Genomic DNA, 17850 nt, shown 5'->3' on the forward strand with positions numbered 1-17850 from the left:
TAAAAATGAAAGGTGTCCTTAAATGGAGAGGACCTATATTTGTGTGGGAGGTAGTTAAATGTGATTGTCCTTTAAATGAGGGGTGTCTTTAATTTGTGGTTGGTCCTTAAATGGGTGGGGCCAATTACTAATCCGGTGGGCGGGGTTAAAATGGGGGGGTCTTTAAATGGAGGCAGCCTTAAATGGCGCGGACCTTAAATAGGTTTCATTGGCCATAAATGACCTGGAGTGCGAGCAGCAGCACGAGCTGCGGAGGACACGTCTTAAAATGGGGAGTAGTTAAATCCACAGGGATCCTTAAATGATGGGGAGGCTTTAAAATGGGGTGCGGGGTCTTTAATGTGATTTTTCCACTAGATCCATAAAGGACTTGTTGAGAGGGACATAATTGGGTGGGGGGGAGGGGGGTTTCATAAAAATGGGGTAGATTGCCTACAAATGGGGCGGGGGGTGTCCTTAATGGGGGGGGTGGTTCCTAAAATGGGCGTGAGCGGTCTTTAAAATGGGGGGAGGTGTTTAAATGTAGAGGGTCTTTAAATAAGGAGGGGGGTCTTAAATGGAGGTACCTATAATGAGGCGATTGGTGAAAATGGGAGGGGGTCCATAAATGTGGGGAGTCCTTAAATTGGGGGGGCCTTTAAAATGGGGCAGGTCAAATGGCAATAAAGGACCTGGAGGAGCAGGTGGGTGGGGAACATTAAAATGGAGTGATCTTTAAATGAGGGGGGGGCTTTAAAAAGGAGAGACCTTTAAATTTGGGGGGGATCCATATAAAATGGGTATGGAGGTCCATTCATGTGGGGGACCAAAAATGGGCGGATTCTTAAAAAGGGGGGTGTTTAAAATGGGAGGAATCCGTTAAATGGGGGGTAGTCTTTAAATGGAGGGACCTAATAATATGTTGTGGGGGTTAACAATGTATGGTTCCTTTAAAATAGCGGGCATTGGCACATTAATTTTTGCGGGTCCAAATGGGGGGGGGGAGAGTCCTATAATGTGTAGTGGGGGGTTAATTGTCGGGCTCTTTAATGGGGGCATTTAAATGGGGAACCCGGGCGTGCTTAAATGGAGGACATTAAATGGGGGTCTGTTAAATGGGGAGGGGGGGCTTTAAAATTGGAAGGAGACTTTAAATTGGCGAGTGTTCCATATAAATGTGTAGGCGGTCATTATGTTTGAGGGACACATAAAAATGGAGGTGGTCTTAAAAGGGGGGGGATTTAATAATAGGGAGGACGTTTCTTCTAAGAATGGGAGGGTTGTGTCTCTTAAATGGGCGGGGGAACCCTAAATGTGTGTGGGAGTTGGTTAAACTTTGAGGTGGATCCTTTTATAGGGGGGGGGGCATTAATTTAGTGGGTCCATTAATGGGGGGGCCTATAATGGGGGGAGGTTAAATGGGGGACCTTTAATAGGGGTCCTTAAATCGGGCGTGACTCCTCGATTGTGGCGTCTGATTTGGGTATATTTTCCCCCCCACTTCGCGTTGAATTAATTTCCGCAGGTGTTTTAAAGGCGATTGGAGAAGCTGCGGGGAGCCGCTCCAATGAACATCCAGCATCATTTCCTGCTTGGACCCAATCTACACATGTTACATAGGGTTGCATCTATGGGTGGGGGCCCAAGCGTATGTGAGCTGGGGCACATTTAATTGTGGTCTGGGGAGGGGCTGGGGGCTGTTATATTGGGCTGACTGGGTAGTTTCTATGTGGGTCTGAGGCTGGCATTATGGGGGCACAGGTTTTAAGTTCTGGGGTGGAGCTATGGGGCTGGCGGGCAGCATATTGGGGGGGCAGCTATTGGGGCTTGGGGAGCCTTTTGGGGCAGCTATGGGGCTGGGGGCAGGTAATGGAGGCATTAGAGGGGCAGTTATGTGGCTGTGGGGGAGCCATTGGAGGGAGCAGTTATAATGGGGGTCTGATGCAGTGTTATGAGTGCACGGACTCAGATGTGAACGATCCAAATCGTTTTATTACAAGTTCTCACATCCCTTCATATACCTTCACAAGTTTTATTTTCTAACTTTCCATCAGCCCTTACAACTTTCCCAACCACCTTTTACATGTCACAAAGCATTCTACAAAACACTTTTCAACTGTCCATGCAGGCACATAACCAAATCAAGCTGTGAGACTCTTCTTCTCCTTGCAGAGTGTCCTTGGTTCTCATGCTGTTTATCTTGCTCCACAGCTGCTGCTCTGAACAGCTTTTCTTGTATTCCCACACTACCCTTCCAGCTGAACTAGATGTCCATGTAACTTGGGACGGGTTTGGCTGTGGCGGCACCATAATTCCATTTGAACCCCAGTAGGGTTCTGGTCTAAGGTTTGGCATGGAGCAGAGGAGAGGTACAGTATGGTTGAAATAGTTATTGGCTGCCTACTCTGCACTACAGGCAATAGAGTAATCCAAGCATCTGAAGGTCTGATCCTCCTTCCTAAGGCAGGGGTGACCCAAGCACGAGCAGGGGCACAATGGGCTGCCTATCTCAGCCAGAGTAGTAGACTGTCCCCATCACTGCTGAAAGAGTTCCAGATGATCCTAGGCCCAGTGACTTATCACAGCAATGCAACAGAAGAGAACGGCCATTCCACCAGAGAAGAGTCTGGCTCAGGAATGAAGATACTCAATATCTGAAGATGCCTAGCATACGGATGGGTCCAGCAAGGGCAATCCGAGCAAGTGGAGAGCAGTGCCATACTGTCTCTCCGCTGAAACTTGCAGTACAGAAAAACCCTCCCCAGGCAGAACATCATTTTGCTGAAGACTCTCAATTAATTGCCAGGTATCAGTTCCACACAGCTCAAGGTGGCCGAAATCGTTACTCCTCTCCTAGAGCTCAGTGCTGTCCGACCCTCCCTTCCCGCCGGGTTGCTCCCATGAGCCCTCCTCGGCCCCGCCTATCGCTTTATAGTTGATGGAGCGGCGCGCTGTGCGTTGTGTGTTATTATGCGCTTTAGGGCTAAGATCGTGGATCTCGCCTGTCTCAACCACTTCAGCCGTGAGTACTCCGGGATGAAGGTGCTGGGATTGGCCATGTCGTGTCTAAGCAGCTCGGGCTGCCTCTCCCGACGGAACGGAAGAGGAAGGGCTGTGTGCTCGTAGGGACGCAGGCCGTGGGTAGGGAGGCGGCGTGAGGCTGTTTGCTATGCCACGATGTGTTTGGGAGCTTCTGCGGTTGTGATTTTGGCTATAGAGGCTATATATAGGCTATATTTCTCCCCTGCCGCCGTGGTACACAGCATGAAGCAGATTCTGCTGTTCCTTCTGCCCCACCAGGTGTCATTAACACGATCGCAAAGTTAGCTAAGACCTGCACCCTGCGTCTCACTGTGAACAAGCTGTACTTCATCCTGTCCGACAGAGTCGCTAATGGAGGAGTCAGCATGTGGTGTGAGCTGTGCCAGGTACGCTGGGGAAGTTACATATCCACGCGGCATTGAAAAACAGCGCCGGTAGCGAGATGACTTTTACAAGGCGTTTCTTATAAAGACAGCCCTTAGCTGGGGTGTCTCAGATCACTCCAGCTGCTCAAGCCATTCTGTTTTGCAAGACTGCCTCTTAACTGTGCAGGGCTGGTGTTTCTGCCTTGACACTTTTCCTTGGTTATCTGTTCTCTGTGTACTGGCCTGCAGGGGCCTGTCCAGAACTGGAAACAGTGAGCCATAACTCACCCCTTCTACCGTGTATTTGGAAGACTTGTGGGTGTTGGGGTAGAACCTGGAATTAATAGTTTAACCTGTGAAGCAGTGGGTCTCCATCTTCACATGGCCCGTGTTGATTCCTGCAGGTGATGCTGGGTTGAGTATACTTGCAATAAGCAGCTAAAAACTGTTAAATCAATCTTGCCTTTTTTATTTTTTTTTTTAATTTGCTTTATTTCTCAACTTTCAAACCTTGCAGGGGAATTTCTTTGATGAATTTCAGATGGAGGGAGTGGCTGCAGATCACAATGAAATATATTTAGAGCTCATGCCTGAGAACCTGTCAAGAGCGTTAAAAACTGCCCAGAGTGCCAAGGCAGTGAAGATGAAGTTAACTAACAAACACTCTCCCTGTCTCAAAGTTGCTGTGGAGCTAGTAAGTGCCATAATGATTTTATCCTCATTGTTATGTTAAAATTGTTCAAAATGTTTTTTTCTCTAGATTAAATTGTAGCTTTGGTGTAATTCTATTGAACTAAATGAAGGAAAATCTTGGCATTTTTCACCTTACTGGCCTTTCCTACCAAGGTTATTAAAGTTGGTCTGTTACCAAGGTTGGTAACAGATAATACCAGAATTGTATTTTCCAAAAGACAAGAAAGGAGCGGGGGTGGAATGAAAGCTGCATGACTGAAACATCTTTGTCACCCACTACCTTTCTCCATTTCTCCATTCTCTACATATTCTGTGGTTTGCTGCCTTCTTATTGAGGCTCTCTTAGGTGCAAGAGGTTTTGGTGTAGTCTTTGACCCTTTGGTTTGCTTTTGTTTGTCTTGCTACTCAATTTCAGGTAACATATCAAAGTTTTTGTTGTTGTTGTTAACACTCCTTTGCAGTTTAAGATTAGCTCATAAGTTCTAAGGACTCTTAAACTCTTCTGAACTCAAAAGAGGACCTGTGTAAAAATAGAGGAGTAGAACCTGAGTATCTAGGGTAGTTGGATCTACTTTTTCCTAGTCTGGGTCTGAAAAACTTGGATTCAGAATTGAACCCATTTTTTACCTTAAAAACATGTTCTGTCTTTCTCAAGCCATCCTTAACAAGCAGCAGTAGGATTGTGACGCATGACATTCCTGTGAGAGTTATTCCCAGAAGACTATGGAATGATTTCAGAGAGCCCAGTGTGCCAGACTTTGATGTAAGCTTCTGTTTTTTTTCTATTTCTTACAGAGTGAGAAGTTTTATACTGCCATGGGGTTTACTGGCAGTGGGTTTTGGAGAGGAGAAGGATCAGAAAAGGGGAAGCTAGAGGTTTGGAGAGGTTACATCTCGACAAGAGCCCTGGATCAGTAAAAATGGAGCGGATAGTTACAAGTTGCTGCTCTATTATTTGGGTTGGGGCAATGGAGAAGCAAAGGACTTGCATAACTTTGTACAGGAGTGTCTCCAAAACACTAAGCTTTGTGATTGCTTCGTATGATTTCCATAGCTAAGATTATTTCAAATCTGAAAATGTAGACACAGTAGAAACTTGATGCATTCTGTTATTTCAGATTTATACCGATGTGGTTTCAAACGTGATCGGCTGTAGTAACTTTAAACTGCTTAGTTACACAGATGTAGGTTCATATGAAAATCTTATCTATAAAAAATGTCACCTGTTTTCAACACGGATTTGAGATAATGCATCTGAAGCAATTGCCAGAGGGATGGCCTGTTACTGGCTTGGGGGTTCTTTTGTTCTTGGATTGTTTATTGAATTTAGTTAAATATCGTTCCTTGCACTCAGTATGTAGCTGAGGTGTTCAAAATAAGGATGTACTTGAAGGGGAAACTAGAGCATTACAGATAAAATACTATCATGAGTGTAAGGTTGTTTGTTTGTTTTGTCTTTCTAGGTTAGTATTTACCTACCAGTGCTGAAAACAATGAAGAGTGTTGTGGAGAGAATGAAGAATCTCAGCAATTGCATTGTAAGTTCAGACACCTAAGTTTATGTCCTGCAGACTTCATTTTTAGCTGGGATGTAACACTTTTCCCCGTTGCCTGAACTAATGCCTCTGTGTTATATTTGTTTTTTGGATGGGATAGTTTTTGAACTAAAGGTACCTGAAGATTGTGTAGGGGCTGGAGAGAAGTGATGAAGGGAATGATTGAATTTGTTTTAGGACTGACAATGAAAAGCTTGTCCGGGACCTCATAGAACATCCTGTTTTTTTTGCACTGAATTCCAGAAAGAACATGATATTATGTTGATACAAGTCACTCTTTACAGATGGAAATAAATTGCAGGCTTTCATGGAGTGTGCTGGATACCTTATAGGTGATTCCATTAAAAAGAATGCCTTATTGAGTGGGCTTTTTTTTTTGTGGTTTTTTTTGTGGTTTTTTTTTTTTTAAATAAATGACCTTTTGGTGAACTTGAGTTATGATTTGGAGGAAGTCTTTTTAATGGTGCATGGATGTTGGCCTGTGCTTTAGATTCTGATGTGGTGAGTTTGCAGCCCACTCTGAGTTTCCGGAAGCTGCTAAGCCTTTCATTGAGGGAAGCCTCTTGTGGTTGGTCTAATAATGGATTGTTTTGTTTTGTTTTGTTTATTTAGTCACTAAAATTTACTAGCATTGAAGAGTAAGTAGGTATAGAGCTTTGGAAAGGTTTTGGAACTGTCCATAACAATTTTGTTAAATGGGACCTTTTTTTTGTAAATTACGAGCCCTGAAATTGGGTAGTTCTGTTTTACAGGACTTAGAAGGGTTGAGAAATAAATGCTGGCTTTCTGTCGATGTTGAAAATGGCAGTTGTCCTACAGGCAGATGAGTGACATTCTTCAAACTCTTCTTTTTTTTTGGAATTTTATTTTTCCTCTATCTAACTTTCTTCCCCAGTGTCCTCTGTGAAAGTGCTTACATGCAACAAAAGCACAGCATGTAACTGCTTTGTTTCCAGAGTTAATGACTGTTTATAGCACAGGATAGCTGTATGATGGGATTGATCTTTGTGTAGCAACACTCAGAAGAGGTAGTATATCAACACAGGTTGTAACCTTCTTCCTGAGTTCTTAACCTCCTTCTCCAAAGTGGGCTTATAAGTCAAAACAAAGTAAAACTTTGGGAAATACTTCCAATGACTTTAAGGGAGGAGACAGTGTACTTGCACCTTGTGCATGCTTTCCAGTTACTAACAAATAAAAATATGAAGTATCACAATTATTTATGCTAAGTGCATCGTAGTAGTAAATTTGATCAAGATGAGAGCTGCAAACACTGCTTTCAGAATGTCTTTCAAATGGTAATTGGTCCTGTGTGCATCTCCCATTCTGTAGGAATTTTTCATTGTCATATGAGCCTCTGTAAAAGCACTGAGGATTCTTCTGATCACAGAAATCATATGCATGGATGTGCATTAGTAGTCCTCTGATTTGTCTAGAATTTGTGTAAGGTAACATATTGTCTTCTGGTAGTATACCACTTTCAGGATGGAATTTGAAGGCTTTCAATATGCTTCCAGGGTTCCTTGTATTTCCAAGTCCTTCTTGGATTAACTGCTCTGGTGCAAGTAATGCTTGTTTTTAAGTCTTGGAAAGCAAATGCAGATTAGCCCCTAGTGCAGTTTTCTGTGTGTGTATGTGTCTTCCTGTGTGTTGAAAAGCTAGAAGAAAAGGCAGCAAATGTTCCACTTCTCCAGCTTCAGTCACTTGTTTCAAAGGACTTTATCTTAGCACGTGGACTTTCCAAAGCCAATACATATTCTACAAGCAATGGAGTGATTAAATTATTCTCTTCATTTGAGGGAGGTTGGTCTAGGATCTTTCACATAAGAGTGATAAAAAATATAGGTAATAATAGGTAATAGTCTCGTGCGGGTTGGAAGGGACCTTATATTTATATATAATATATAAATATGCTCTGTAGCTCAGCTTTTAAATATTTGAACCGCATTGAAAATGTACAGTCGAGCTGTGAAGGCACTGAAGCACTTCTGGAAGCTTGAATCTTGTTATTCCTCTTATAGTTCTGCATTTCAAAAGCGACTTGCTTAAAATTGATTGTATTGCAGGTAATTGAAGCAAATTTGAGTGGAGAAATGAACTTGAAAATAGAAACTGATCTAGTATCTGTAACAACACATTTTAAAGATTTGGGAAATCCTCCCTGGGGTAAGTTTTCCTGTTTCTTACCTCTTGTGTCTGTTTGATCTCATTACTTAAGTACTGTCAGTAGTACCTATCTTCTGTTAGTACTTAAAAATGCTATCAAATCCTTTGAAGTCTTCAAATGAAGCCTTAAAAAGAAAGTATCCAATTCTCATATTTACGGGGCAAATATCTTCCAGTAATTTTGACAGCGTGCTGGAATAGTGGGCTTCCATTTCCTTGCAGTGCTTTTACTGATAAGCAACCCCTTTGAATATCAACTGTTCTGTAATTATCAGGTGCATCCTAAGTTTTGAAATCTCTTCTGATTTTATCTATTTATTTATTTATTTATTTATTTATTTATTTATTTTACTAAGTGTTGTGTTCTTTCAGCATCGGAGGATGGATGTCAAAGCTCTGCTCAAGGCAGAGATCTGCAAAGCATGGCTGAAGCACGCATAGACATCAAGAAGTTGCAGCAGCTGCTTGTAGGACAGCAGGTCAATCCCACAAAAGCCTTGTGCAGTAAGTTGAACTGCTCCCTTTACAAACCGTTAAGGAAGGGATGTTTGCTGTGCTTGTAGTCTTGGGTGGATAGTATATCTTCTGTTTTGTCACTTTGAAACTTCACTGGTTTTACTGGTGCTGAGAACTTTTAATGTTTCTGATTTTAGTCTGTGAGCATCAGGTCTTAGGTTCTTCAGGAAGAGAAAAGTAATACTAAAAGCATTTAGCCAGGACATTTTAAAAGTATCAGTACTCAGACTGAGTAATAGAATCACGGACTATCCTGAGTTGGAAGGGACCCACAAGAATAATCTACTCCTGGCTCCACACAAAACTACTTAAAAATTAAACTGTATGTCTGAGATAGTTGTCCAGACACTTCCTGAATTACAGCAGGGTTGGTGCTGTGACCACTACCCTGAGGATCCAGTTCTTGTGCTTGACCACCTGCAAAGAACCTTTTCCTAAACCCAACCTCACGCTCCTATGGTGATGCTCCATGCTGTTCCCTTGGGTCCTATTGCTGTCACCAAAGAGATTGTGAGGATGCTGTAGGTTGCCATGAGGCCTCCTCTCACCCACCTCTTGGCTGAACAAAGCAGGTTCTTTCAGAACCTTTCAGAACCTGCCTTTCTCCTCATGTGTCTTGCACTCTAGATCCTTAGCCATCTTTGTTGCCCTAACGTCTTCACTTACAAATGCTTTTAAACCTGGATGAGTGGAAGAATTCCTCATTTGTCCCTTCAAAAACTTGTCCCCCCCCTTTTTTTTTTTTAACTTTGGCTTTCCAGGTTAATACCAGACTGACTAATCATGAGTGGGCTTTTTTATTATCTTTGTTTTGAAGTTAAGTTGATATATTTCAGAGCTGAATTATTTTTAGAAGGCTGTGGTTTATGTTAGAGAAATAGATTTACTGACTTTTGCTTTTTCCCCTTATGTACTTTTTTACATCTAGAACCAAACTGATTCTGATACCAAAATGGTTTTTACATAGCAGGGGTTTCTATCCATTGAAAAAGCATGTTCCCCTTAGGCAGAAGTTGTACAGGGGTCAATATGTTATTTTGATAACACTGCAAGGTTTTGTCTTGGATTTCTGGCTTTATGAGAAGCACCATGGTTTAGTGTAGACACTAGGGGCTTCCCAGTGAAGATTAAGTTATGGGCTTAGCATTATTTGCCTGTTCATTATCAATTTCCATTTTGGTTTCAGTGTCTGTAGGCTCCAGTAATCCTTAATAGACCCCCACGTACTTTAATATTTCAGGGTTGTACGTCTGGTCATACTCTTTACTTCTAAGTATACTTTAAAATAACATCCTGTATCAGAAGAGATGCTGTATTCTTATGGTGGCATTCTGTTACGTATTTGCTGTGCTTCAAACTGGATTTGTGCTTTTTTTTCCTCTTTAACAGATATCGTAAGTAAAAGAATTGTCCACTTTATCTTGCTCCACGAGGATGTTTCACTTCAGTACTTTATTCCAGCGCTTGCCTGAGTGTTTTGGAATCAGAGCCATTTTCCAAGCTGAGGTCTTTTCCACAAAGTGGGATAGCAACTTACCTTGATGTTACCTGTTTGGTTTATAAATATGTATGTGATTTTCTGTAAGATATGGTTGGGTGGGAAGAGAGGGATCACTGTTCTTCATTTAATAAAATTTAAGATGTAATCCAACAATTCAGGCAAATAAATGCTTTATACTGTTGCTTTGAAGCAGTTGACACCTATGCTTGTTGATCTATGGATCTGTAGAAATCTCACGTTCTTCTTAATGGTGCTGCCTGTCTGATTCCAGAAATGTACACGTACATACACGTACACACACACGTACATACACATACATGTACATACATGTACTTCCTACTGGGCTTGCTTTGTAACTGAAACATGATGTAGGTGATAGAAGCATAACTCAGCAGCATTTCATCTCAAATACAAATATCAGGATAACCAGGAGGTGTACAATTCTTGAAAGTTTTCTGCTTTCAACATTTTTTGCCTTGGTGAGTAATCCAGAATTGAAGCTTTCTGGAGCGATTGTAGATTTGGGTCCTCGTTATGAACTGTTGTTCTTGAGTGGGGAAATAACATCAACTTGGCATTGTTGGAAGTGCTTGGAATCGATACTTTTCCATCAGGCCAAGATATTGGTGAAGAAGCTTTTTTTTTTTTTTTTTAATTAATGTGTATTGCAGTAGCTGGCACGCGCGTGGCAAGGGCAAAAACACACACTGAATCAGTGAAATGCTTGACCATTATGTACCTTTTCTTCTGTCACAGTTAATTATTTTCCTGTTCCCCTATTAGCCGGTTACTCCAGGCTCACAATATATGCAGTGCATTTGCTTATCTGTTTTTTCATACAGGGTCTATCACCAACCTGTTGTTTTTAAGATCATTTTGTACTTTTCTATGGATGCAGGACAGCAGTATTTTTTTTGAGGCTGTCATACTTGTTTTATTGCATGCCAGGCTTTCCTTATTTGCTCTGTATTTTTGCCATATCCCTACTTAGGAAAGCCATGCTTAAGAAAGAAGAAACCCTTATCAGGTAGTATCTAAAGGCTAATAAGCCCTAATTCCTGATTTCTGGTACCTGTTATGCTGTTCTAGCAAGCATAAATTATTCATTTACATTTATTTAGCAGCCTTTTCCTTTTCAATGAACTTGCACATTCTGTTGCAAAAGTTGATATTGTTCAAGTTAGATCACTGTGAGTGTTGCTTACACCCTTTGGATTAATTTCTTACCCTGTTAAGGACATCTTAGCATCCATTCTATTCTGCTGCTCAGCATCCTTCTGGAAAAACAACCAGTGCAGTCATTTTAACCCATGCAGCTATTTTGTAAGAAGGTTATGAGTTTAGTAAGGGCCTGTACCTTGGTATTGGAAGCTTTTACTGCAAAAACACAACCTTAATTCTCATGACATGCAGCTGTAAAGAGAAATTTAGGCACGATCTTGCCCAAAGAATTTAGTGATAGTTCTACAATACTGCGTTGTTGCATACTCTGAATAGCTGAAGGAGAAACACAGTAGGTTTCCCATGTACTGTTTTATCATCTGTAAAAAGACCATCTAATCGTAGTTCATGCCCTGGTGAGATGATGAAGGTGAGCACTGAGGGATAGGAACAAAGCTGCTGAACTTCTGTGCTAATTCTGTTAATATGGAAAGCTGCATCACAAGCTTCTTAGATTCCCTGCCAGAAACTTCCAGAGATCCCCCTCTTCTTGTTTTCTTTTGCTGATGTTTTCCCTTTTGCTGAGATTGATTTTTATTTTTGTTCCTCTTAGTGAGAAAAGCCCTGCTCTGTACTAAAATGCTCTGTACCAAAAGTTTGTTATCAGAGCCACATGTCTGCCTCTGCTGCTTTTTTGCTTGTAAGGCTGAGTCTGCTTACTGGAAGTTTGTCCCTTAATTCTGGTGCATTACAACAGTTCTGCAGTTGATTCAGAGTTTTTACCTTTTCTGCTAACAAGCATTGCACTTGTATATTTTAGTTCTGCTTCCATAGGTTATTGCTCTGAATTTTGTTATCCTGTTTAAATTTCAGTACATCCATCAGATTGCCTTGTTTGTAAAAGATTTGAGAATTAGAAACATAGTCATCTGTTTTCATCGTCATGGAATCACAGAATGGTCAAGGTTTTGGAAGGGACCTCTGGGCGTCACCTTGTCCAACCCTGTTGCTTGAGCAGGGTTGCTTAGGACAGGCTACCCAGGACCCTGTATGTGCTGCTTTTGAAGACAGCCAGGGAGAGCAAATCCTAGGCTGCCATTAGTCCTCTTGGCCACAAGGGCGCGCTGCTCCAGCAGATCATCTCTCCAGCCTGTCCTGCTGCATGCAGTTATTTCTTTCACAGAGCAAGACTCTACACTTGCTTTTGTTAAATCTCATCTGTTTTTTTTTTTTCTCTGCCCAACTGTTGTGAATTAGCAACACAATACAGGGTTCTCGTGCCAGGAAGATTCCTTCATTGCTGTGATGGTTATAATGCTGTATCTCTCATTCTTCTAAGCAAGCCTTTTTATATTCTAACACGCACATTCAGTACATTTCCACTAACAATCCATTGGCTAGAAAGCAAGTTCCAAAATAAGACTTCATAATCAGCAGAGAGTTTATCTTATGCCTAGGTACAAAACACCTGTTTGTTCAGACCTTCTGTCTCCTTTCCAGAGCCTCATTATCAAAGAGTTGATATTTGATGAGGCTGAGCTGACCTCTCCATCTCCCACATTTTCCCCTTCTTTACTAATGAAAAAAAAACAAACCATGATTTAAGGCATCTTGAATCATTTTCTGAATATGGGAATTGAATGTTGTTTCTGCATTGGAACAAGATAAGAATTTTGTTAATTTCATGGCCTCTGCTATCATGGGGTCCTTATTACAATTCTCTTTATTTACAACGTTCTTTTCAGGAGTCTTTCTACTTTATCAGTTTTCATTGCTCATCTTATAGATAAACCTTCCCCAGCAAAGCACACTCAGTGTGTATAAGTAAAGTTTTTGTACTGTGTGTGTGTGTGCATGTATTTGGTAGATGGAGTAAGTTATAAGCACAAAGACTGAAGCTCCTGTCTGTCCAGCCATCTGAAAGACCTCTTGGCCTTCAGTTAAAGGTGAGTTAGATGTAACAGATAACTTTACAAATCAGAAACCCCTTGATGTTGGAAAACTACCAGTTTTGGTGCTGGATAGACAGGACCTGAGTAACAGATTTAAAGGAGGAGAAGTTAAACAATTAACAACACGCATATATAAGCTATATCAATACAAATGAAAAGAGTACTGAGACATCTTGGAGACAACAGGACCACTACTGACTGACACCAGATAACACACAAATTAACAAGTAATTAACAAATGTAAACCTTTTGATAAGATTGTGAACCTGGAGTACCCAGCCAGTGGGGAAACAGGGGAGACAAGAGGGTGAAAACAAGGTACAAAAGCTGTCGTATCACATCCATAAGCATGTTCTTCCTGCTTGTGGGATGCTTGCCATTGCAGTTGTGAATAAAATCTGCTTTTATCAGAGATACCGTCCTGACAAAATTATTTGGATATTTCCAACAGCGCCCAGGTGACCAAGAGGGCCAATGTAGACAGCTGCACCAGGGTGGTGCTTGTTCCCCTTTGCTTAGCTCTGATGAGAGCACACCTTGATTACTATGTTCAGTTTGGGGACCCTTGCTACAAGAAAGACATTGAGGCCCTGGAGCAAGTCCAGAGAAGGGCAAAAAAGCTGGTGAGAAGCATCTGGAGCACAACCCTTAGGAGGAGCAGCTGAGGCAACTGGGATTGTTTAAATTGGAGAAGAGGAGGCTCAGGGGAGACCTTATCACTCTGCAACTACCTGAAAGGAGGTTGTGTCAATGTGGGTGTTGGCCTCTTCTCCTGTGTAACTGGAGATAGGACAAGAAGGAATGGCCTCAAGTTGCTCCAGGGGAGACTCAGATTGAGTATTAGGAAGAATTGCTTTTCAGAATGAGTGGTTATGCATTGGAACAGGTTTCCCACTGGAACCTGGTGGTGGTGGAGTCACAGTCCGTGGAGGTGTTAAGGGAAGGTGTAGGTGTAATACTTAGGGATGCTGTTTAGTGGGCAATATTGGTGGTAGGTGGATGATTGGACAGGATGATCTAAGAGGCCTTTTCCAACCTTAATGATGGCCCACTAATTCTTCAGTTTCCCCTACCTGGTGTTCATGTGTTTTGGTAACGTCCTCTAATTATTACTCATTTCTGGTATGAGTATGGAAGAGATGAGGCTGTGGGGAGAAGCATGATGGCTATCAAGAAGGACTTCAGGGCATTTAGGTGATTAGTTTATGGAAAACACTCAGATGGTGTTTTTCTTGATCTGTTTGGTAGCAGGGAAAGATACTGAGAGAAGCAGGAAGACCCCCCTCATCAACATGAGGATAACAGGTTGGTGCCATAGGAAATTTAATTATTTATTTAATATGGGATGGTTTATCTGATACCAGGCCTGCAGGCAACAGATGGGACTCACCTTGGTCAATGGGGGAAAAAGAATTCTGTCCTAGGAATTGACAGAGCTCAAAGAAAGGGCTTTAAACTAAGTCTGAAGGTTAAAGGGGATGAAACCAGGCTTGCTAGAGATGAGCTTAGGAGCAGCACTCCAGGGTCATAGGTGAGACCAGTAGCCTGGCTGAAGTACGTCTGCACTAATGCTCACAGCATGGACAATGAACAGGATCTTGAAGCCATGGTGCAACAGGAGAACTATGACTCAGCTGCCATCACTGATACATGGCGGGATCATTCTTATGACTAGAGTGCTGCACTGGAGAGCTGTAAGACTTCAGGAGGTGAAGGCAAGGGAGGAGAGGAGGTGGGGTGGCTCTCTATTTTAGGGAGCATTTCAACTCTGTAGAGCTCAGTACTGGGAATCATAATGTGGAGTCATTATGGGTGAAAATCAGGGAGGATGATATCCTGTTGGGAGTCTATTATAAACCACCCAATCAGGATGAAGAGACAAGTGAAGCATCCCAAATGCAGCTGCTAGAAGTTACAATTAGCCTTGGTTCTTGTGGGGGACTTCAATGTATCCAATGTGTGCTGGCAATAAAATGCAGCTGAGGGGAAGCAGTCTAGGAAGTTCCTGGAGTGTATGGAAGGTAACTTTCCAAAACAGCTGGTAAATGAGCCTACCCGGGGAAGCTCCCTGGTAGATCTCTTTACAAACAGAGAAGGAAGGCGTGGCTGGAAGCTGTCTTGCACATAGCAGTCATGAATTAATGGATTTTCATCCATGGAATAGTAAAAAAGGAGGTTAGCAGAACTGTCACTTTGGAATTCCAGGGGGCAGACTTTAGCCTGGTTGGAGACTGGTTGACAGAGTTCCTTAGGAGTCAGTCCTGGCAGGCAAAGGGTTGCAGGAAAGGTAGATGTTGCACTAGAAGGAAATCCTAAAAGCTCTGGAGCAGGCTGCCCTCATGTGTTGAAAGAGAGGATCAGCCAGAATAGAGAGCTTTGGCTAGAACTCAGGAAGAAAAAGTGTTTGTGACCTTTGCAAGAAGGGCAGGACATTCAGTGGAAAAAACGAGGACGTTGTGAGGCTCTGCAGGGAGAAAATTAGAGGAGTCAAAGCCCAGTTGGAGCTTAAGCTGTCTTCTGCCTTTAAAGACCAGCAGTACTATGCCTGCCTTTATAGCTCCGGTTCACAGTACAGCAAAGGAACAAAACTCTCTAAAATCCCTCTATGCACCCATTGTAGTGCATGCATTTCCACTCCACAGCTGCATCTGAGAATTTGCCTGAGTTTGGAAAATGTTACCTATTATGGAAGAGAGGAGAGTATCATGTGTTCCTTCCATGGTTTCAATCATTGCTTGCTCAGAATCAAGCTCATCCATCTTTATAAGATCCAAAGATAGATAAGATGTTGTTTTCCCTAATTAAGTTAGAAATTTGAGTTTGGATAATAGTTACTAGTTCACTTCTCTTATTTGATCTGGTCTTGCTAAAGAACTACATTTCCCTCCCTAATTTAACAGTTCATGGACTGGCTTAAGTGAACACTACGGCCATTGATAAAAAACACTGCTTGTATTCAGGATTTTTTATTTCAGAGGAAGATGATTAATGAAAAATTGGACTGCAAGGAGGAAAGTTGGAAGTTCAGTTGGAAGGGACCTACGACAACCATCAGATCCAATTGCCTGACCATCTCAGGACTAACCAAAAGTTAAAGCATATTATTAAGGCCATCATCCAAATGCCTTTTGAACATTTGCAAGCATGGAGCATCAGTCACTTCACTAGGAAGCCTGTTCCCCTGTTTGACTGTCTTCACAAGACAGAGTTTTTTCCTAATGTCCAGTCTGAACCTCCCCTACTATGGCTTTGTACTATTCCTATGCATCCTATCATCACTTACCAGGGAGAAGAGATAGATGTGTCTCTCCATTTTCCTGCCTCAGGATGTTATAGAGAGCAACAATGTTGTCTTTTAGCTTCTTTTCCTCCAAACTAGGTAATGCAAGCATCCTCAGTTTCTCCTCATAGGACATGCCTTCCAACCTATTTATATAGTATCTTAACTACATATAGTGTACTCTCAGGCAACAACTCTGCCATATTTATATTTTCATAGATATTTTTTCAGTAACTTCCCTCTCTCCACAGAAAAGTATTAAAATCCTTACCACACACTTTAGGCAGTATGGCTAAAGATGCACAAAAAATATAACAAAAAGATACTTTTACAACATAGAAAAACATGTTTCTTTACTTTACCAACTGTTGTATGTAATAGTATTTAGTTACATAAAGGCTCTAAACAATGTCAGCAGACAGCAATGGAGTAAAAGCCCTTTAGTACATGGCCAGGCTCCACCCCTTCCAGTAGTACAGCTGAATTACCTTCACCTGTGCTCCTGCAGCTGACTCATTGCTTGCCTCAGGTGGTCAATCAGAAGTTCAGGCTGTGATCAACAGTTTCCCATACAACTGGGAAGGGGCACTGCTGATTAACAGTGATTTAGATAAATAGAGAAGAAGGAAAAAAAAAAAAAAAAGCTTGCATTGTAATAGGAGAATGGACTAAAAGAATAAATTATTTTTCTTCTGTCTGTAATAACAGAAGAAGAAGAGTTGCTGGTTTTTTTTGTTTTTGATTTTTTTTTAAACTACGGTTTACTGATCTAAGAAAGATGTTGATGAATATTTCATGAGCATTATTCACATTGGAGGAGAACTGAGGAGAACTTGCTCTTGTACAGTCAGATTGTTTTCCAGCTGGGTATCTCATGCAAGCTAGAAGTTCTGCCACGGATGTTCCTATGGCTGCAGTTTTCAAACCTTGATGAAGACATCGTGTTGGCCTGTGTAGGACTGCAGATTTTCCTTGTTATTTAGGTGATTCCATTCTAAATAGTGATTCCAAATATGTCTGATATTTAGTGTTACAAAAGACTATGTAGGAAGGGCAAAACAAAATAATTGGATGGATTTTGTAGTGGCAAATCTCCAAGGAAATTTCTTACCTGGTGTATGGGAAACTGTTGATTGCAGCCTGAACCTCTGATTGACCACCTGAGGCAAGCAATGAGAAAGCTGTGGGAGAGAAGGTAATTCAGCTGGGCTACTGGAAGGGTGGAACTTGGCTCCACCTCTCCCAGATCTTATTTAAGGGCTGACTGCCACTAAGGCAGGATCTCTTTCTGGAGATTGCTCCTGTGTGGAGTTTTACAGCAAGCCTCAACATTGGTGAGCATCTATCTTTACAGCAAGCCTCAACATCGGTGAGCATTTATCATTTATCCTCTTTCTGTCATGCAACTTCTGGTTGTACATCAACTTTATAACTGTACAATTGTAACTGTACACCTGATCCATGAAATACTAAAACTCAACTAATACTAAGTTTGTTTTCACATTATTTACATATTGAGAGCCATGTGTACCTAGGTTTACATTCTTAGCCCTCGTTTACACTCAGTTTTATCTCAGTTTCCATTAGATATACTGTGGAGCTGGCATTAGGCATAAGAACAGAAGGTATGTTACATTTG

General features: G+C 41.7%; 1 protein-coding gene across 3 annotated transcripts in view; it reads left to right on the forward strand.

The window, feature by feature from the left end:
• HUS1 (HUS1 checkpoint clamp component) overlaps positions 1–10007 on the forward strand; it is a 10717-nt gene extending 710 nt beyond the window's left edge. Inside the window, exons 1-8 of one of the 3 annotated variants that reach the window (XM_015854871.1) lie at positions 2866–3001; positions 3280–3407; positions 3904–4080; positions 4735–4842; positions 5543–5617; positions 7702–7801; positions 8174–8305; positions 9707–10007. In XM_015854871.1, the coding sequence (XP_015710357.1) occupies positions 2950–3001; positions 3280–3407; positions 3904–4080; positions 4735–4842; positions 5543–5617; positions 7702–7801; positions 8174–8305; positions 9707–9789 (855 nt within the window). In that variant the 5' untranslated portion in view covers positions 2866–2949 and the 3' untranslated portion in view covers positions 9790–10007. Of the gene's footprint in view, positions 1–2865; positions 3002–3279; positions 3408–3903; positions 4081–4734; positions 4843–5542; positions 5618–7701; positions 7802–8173; positions 8306–9706 lie in introns of those variants that run through there. The other 2 variants (XM_015854873.1, XM_015854872.2) reach the window with 2 other exon arrangements.
• The last annotated feature ends 7843 nt before the right edge of the window (positions 10008–17850 follow it).

This window comes from Coturnix japonica, chromosome 2 (genome assembly GCF_001577835.2).
Source record: "Coturnix japonica isolate 7356 chromosome 2, Coturnix japonica 2.1, whole genome shotgun sequence".
NCBI classification, from domain to species: Eukaryota; Metazoa; Chordata; class Aves; order Galliformes; family Phasianidae; genus Coturnix; species Coturnix japonica.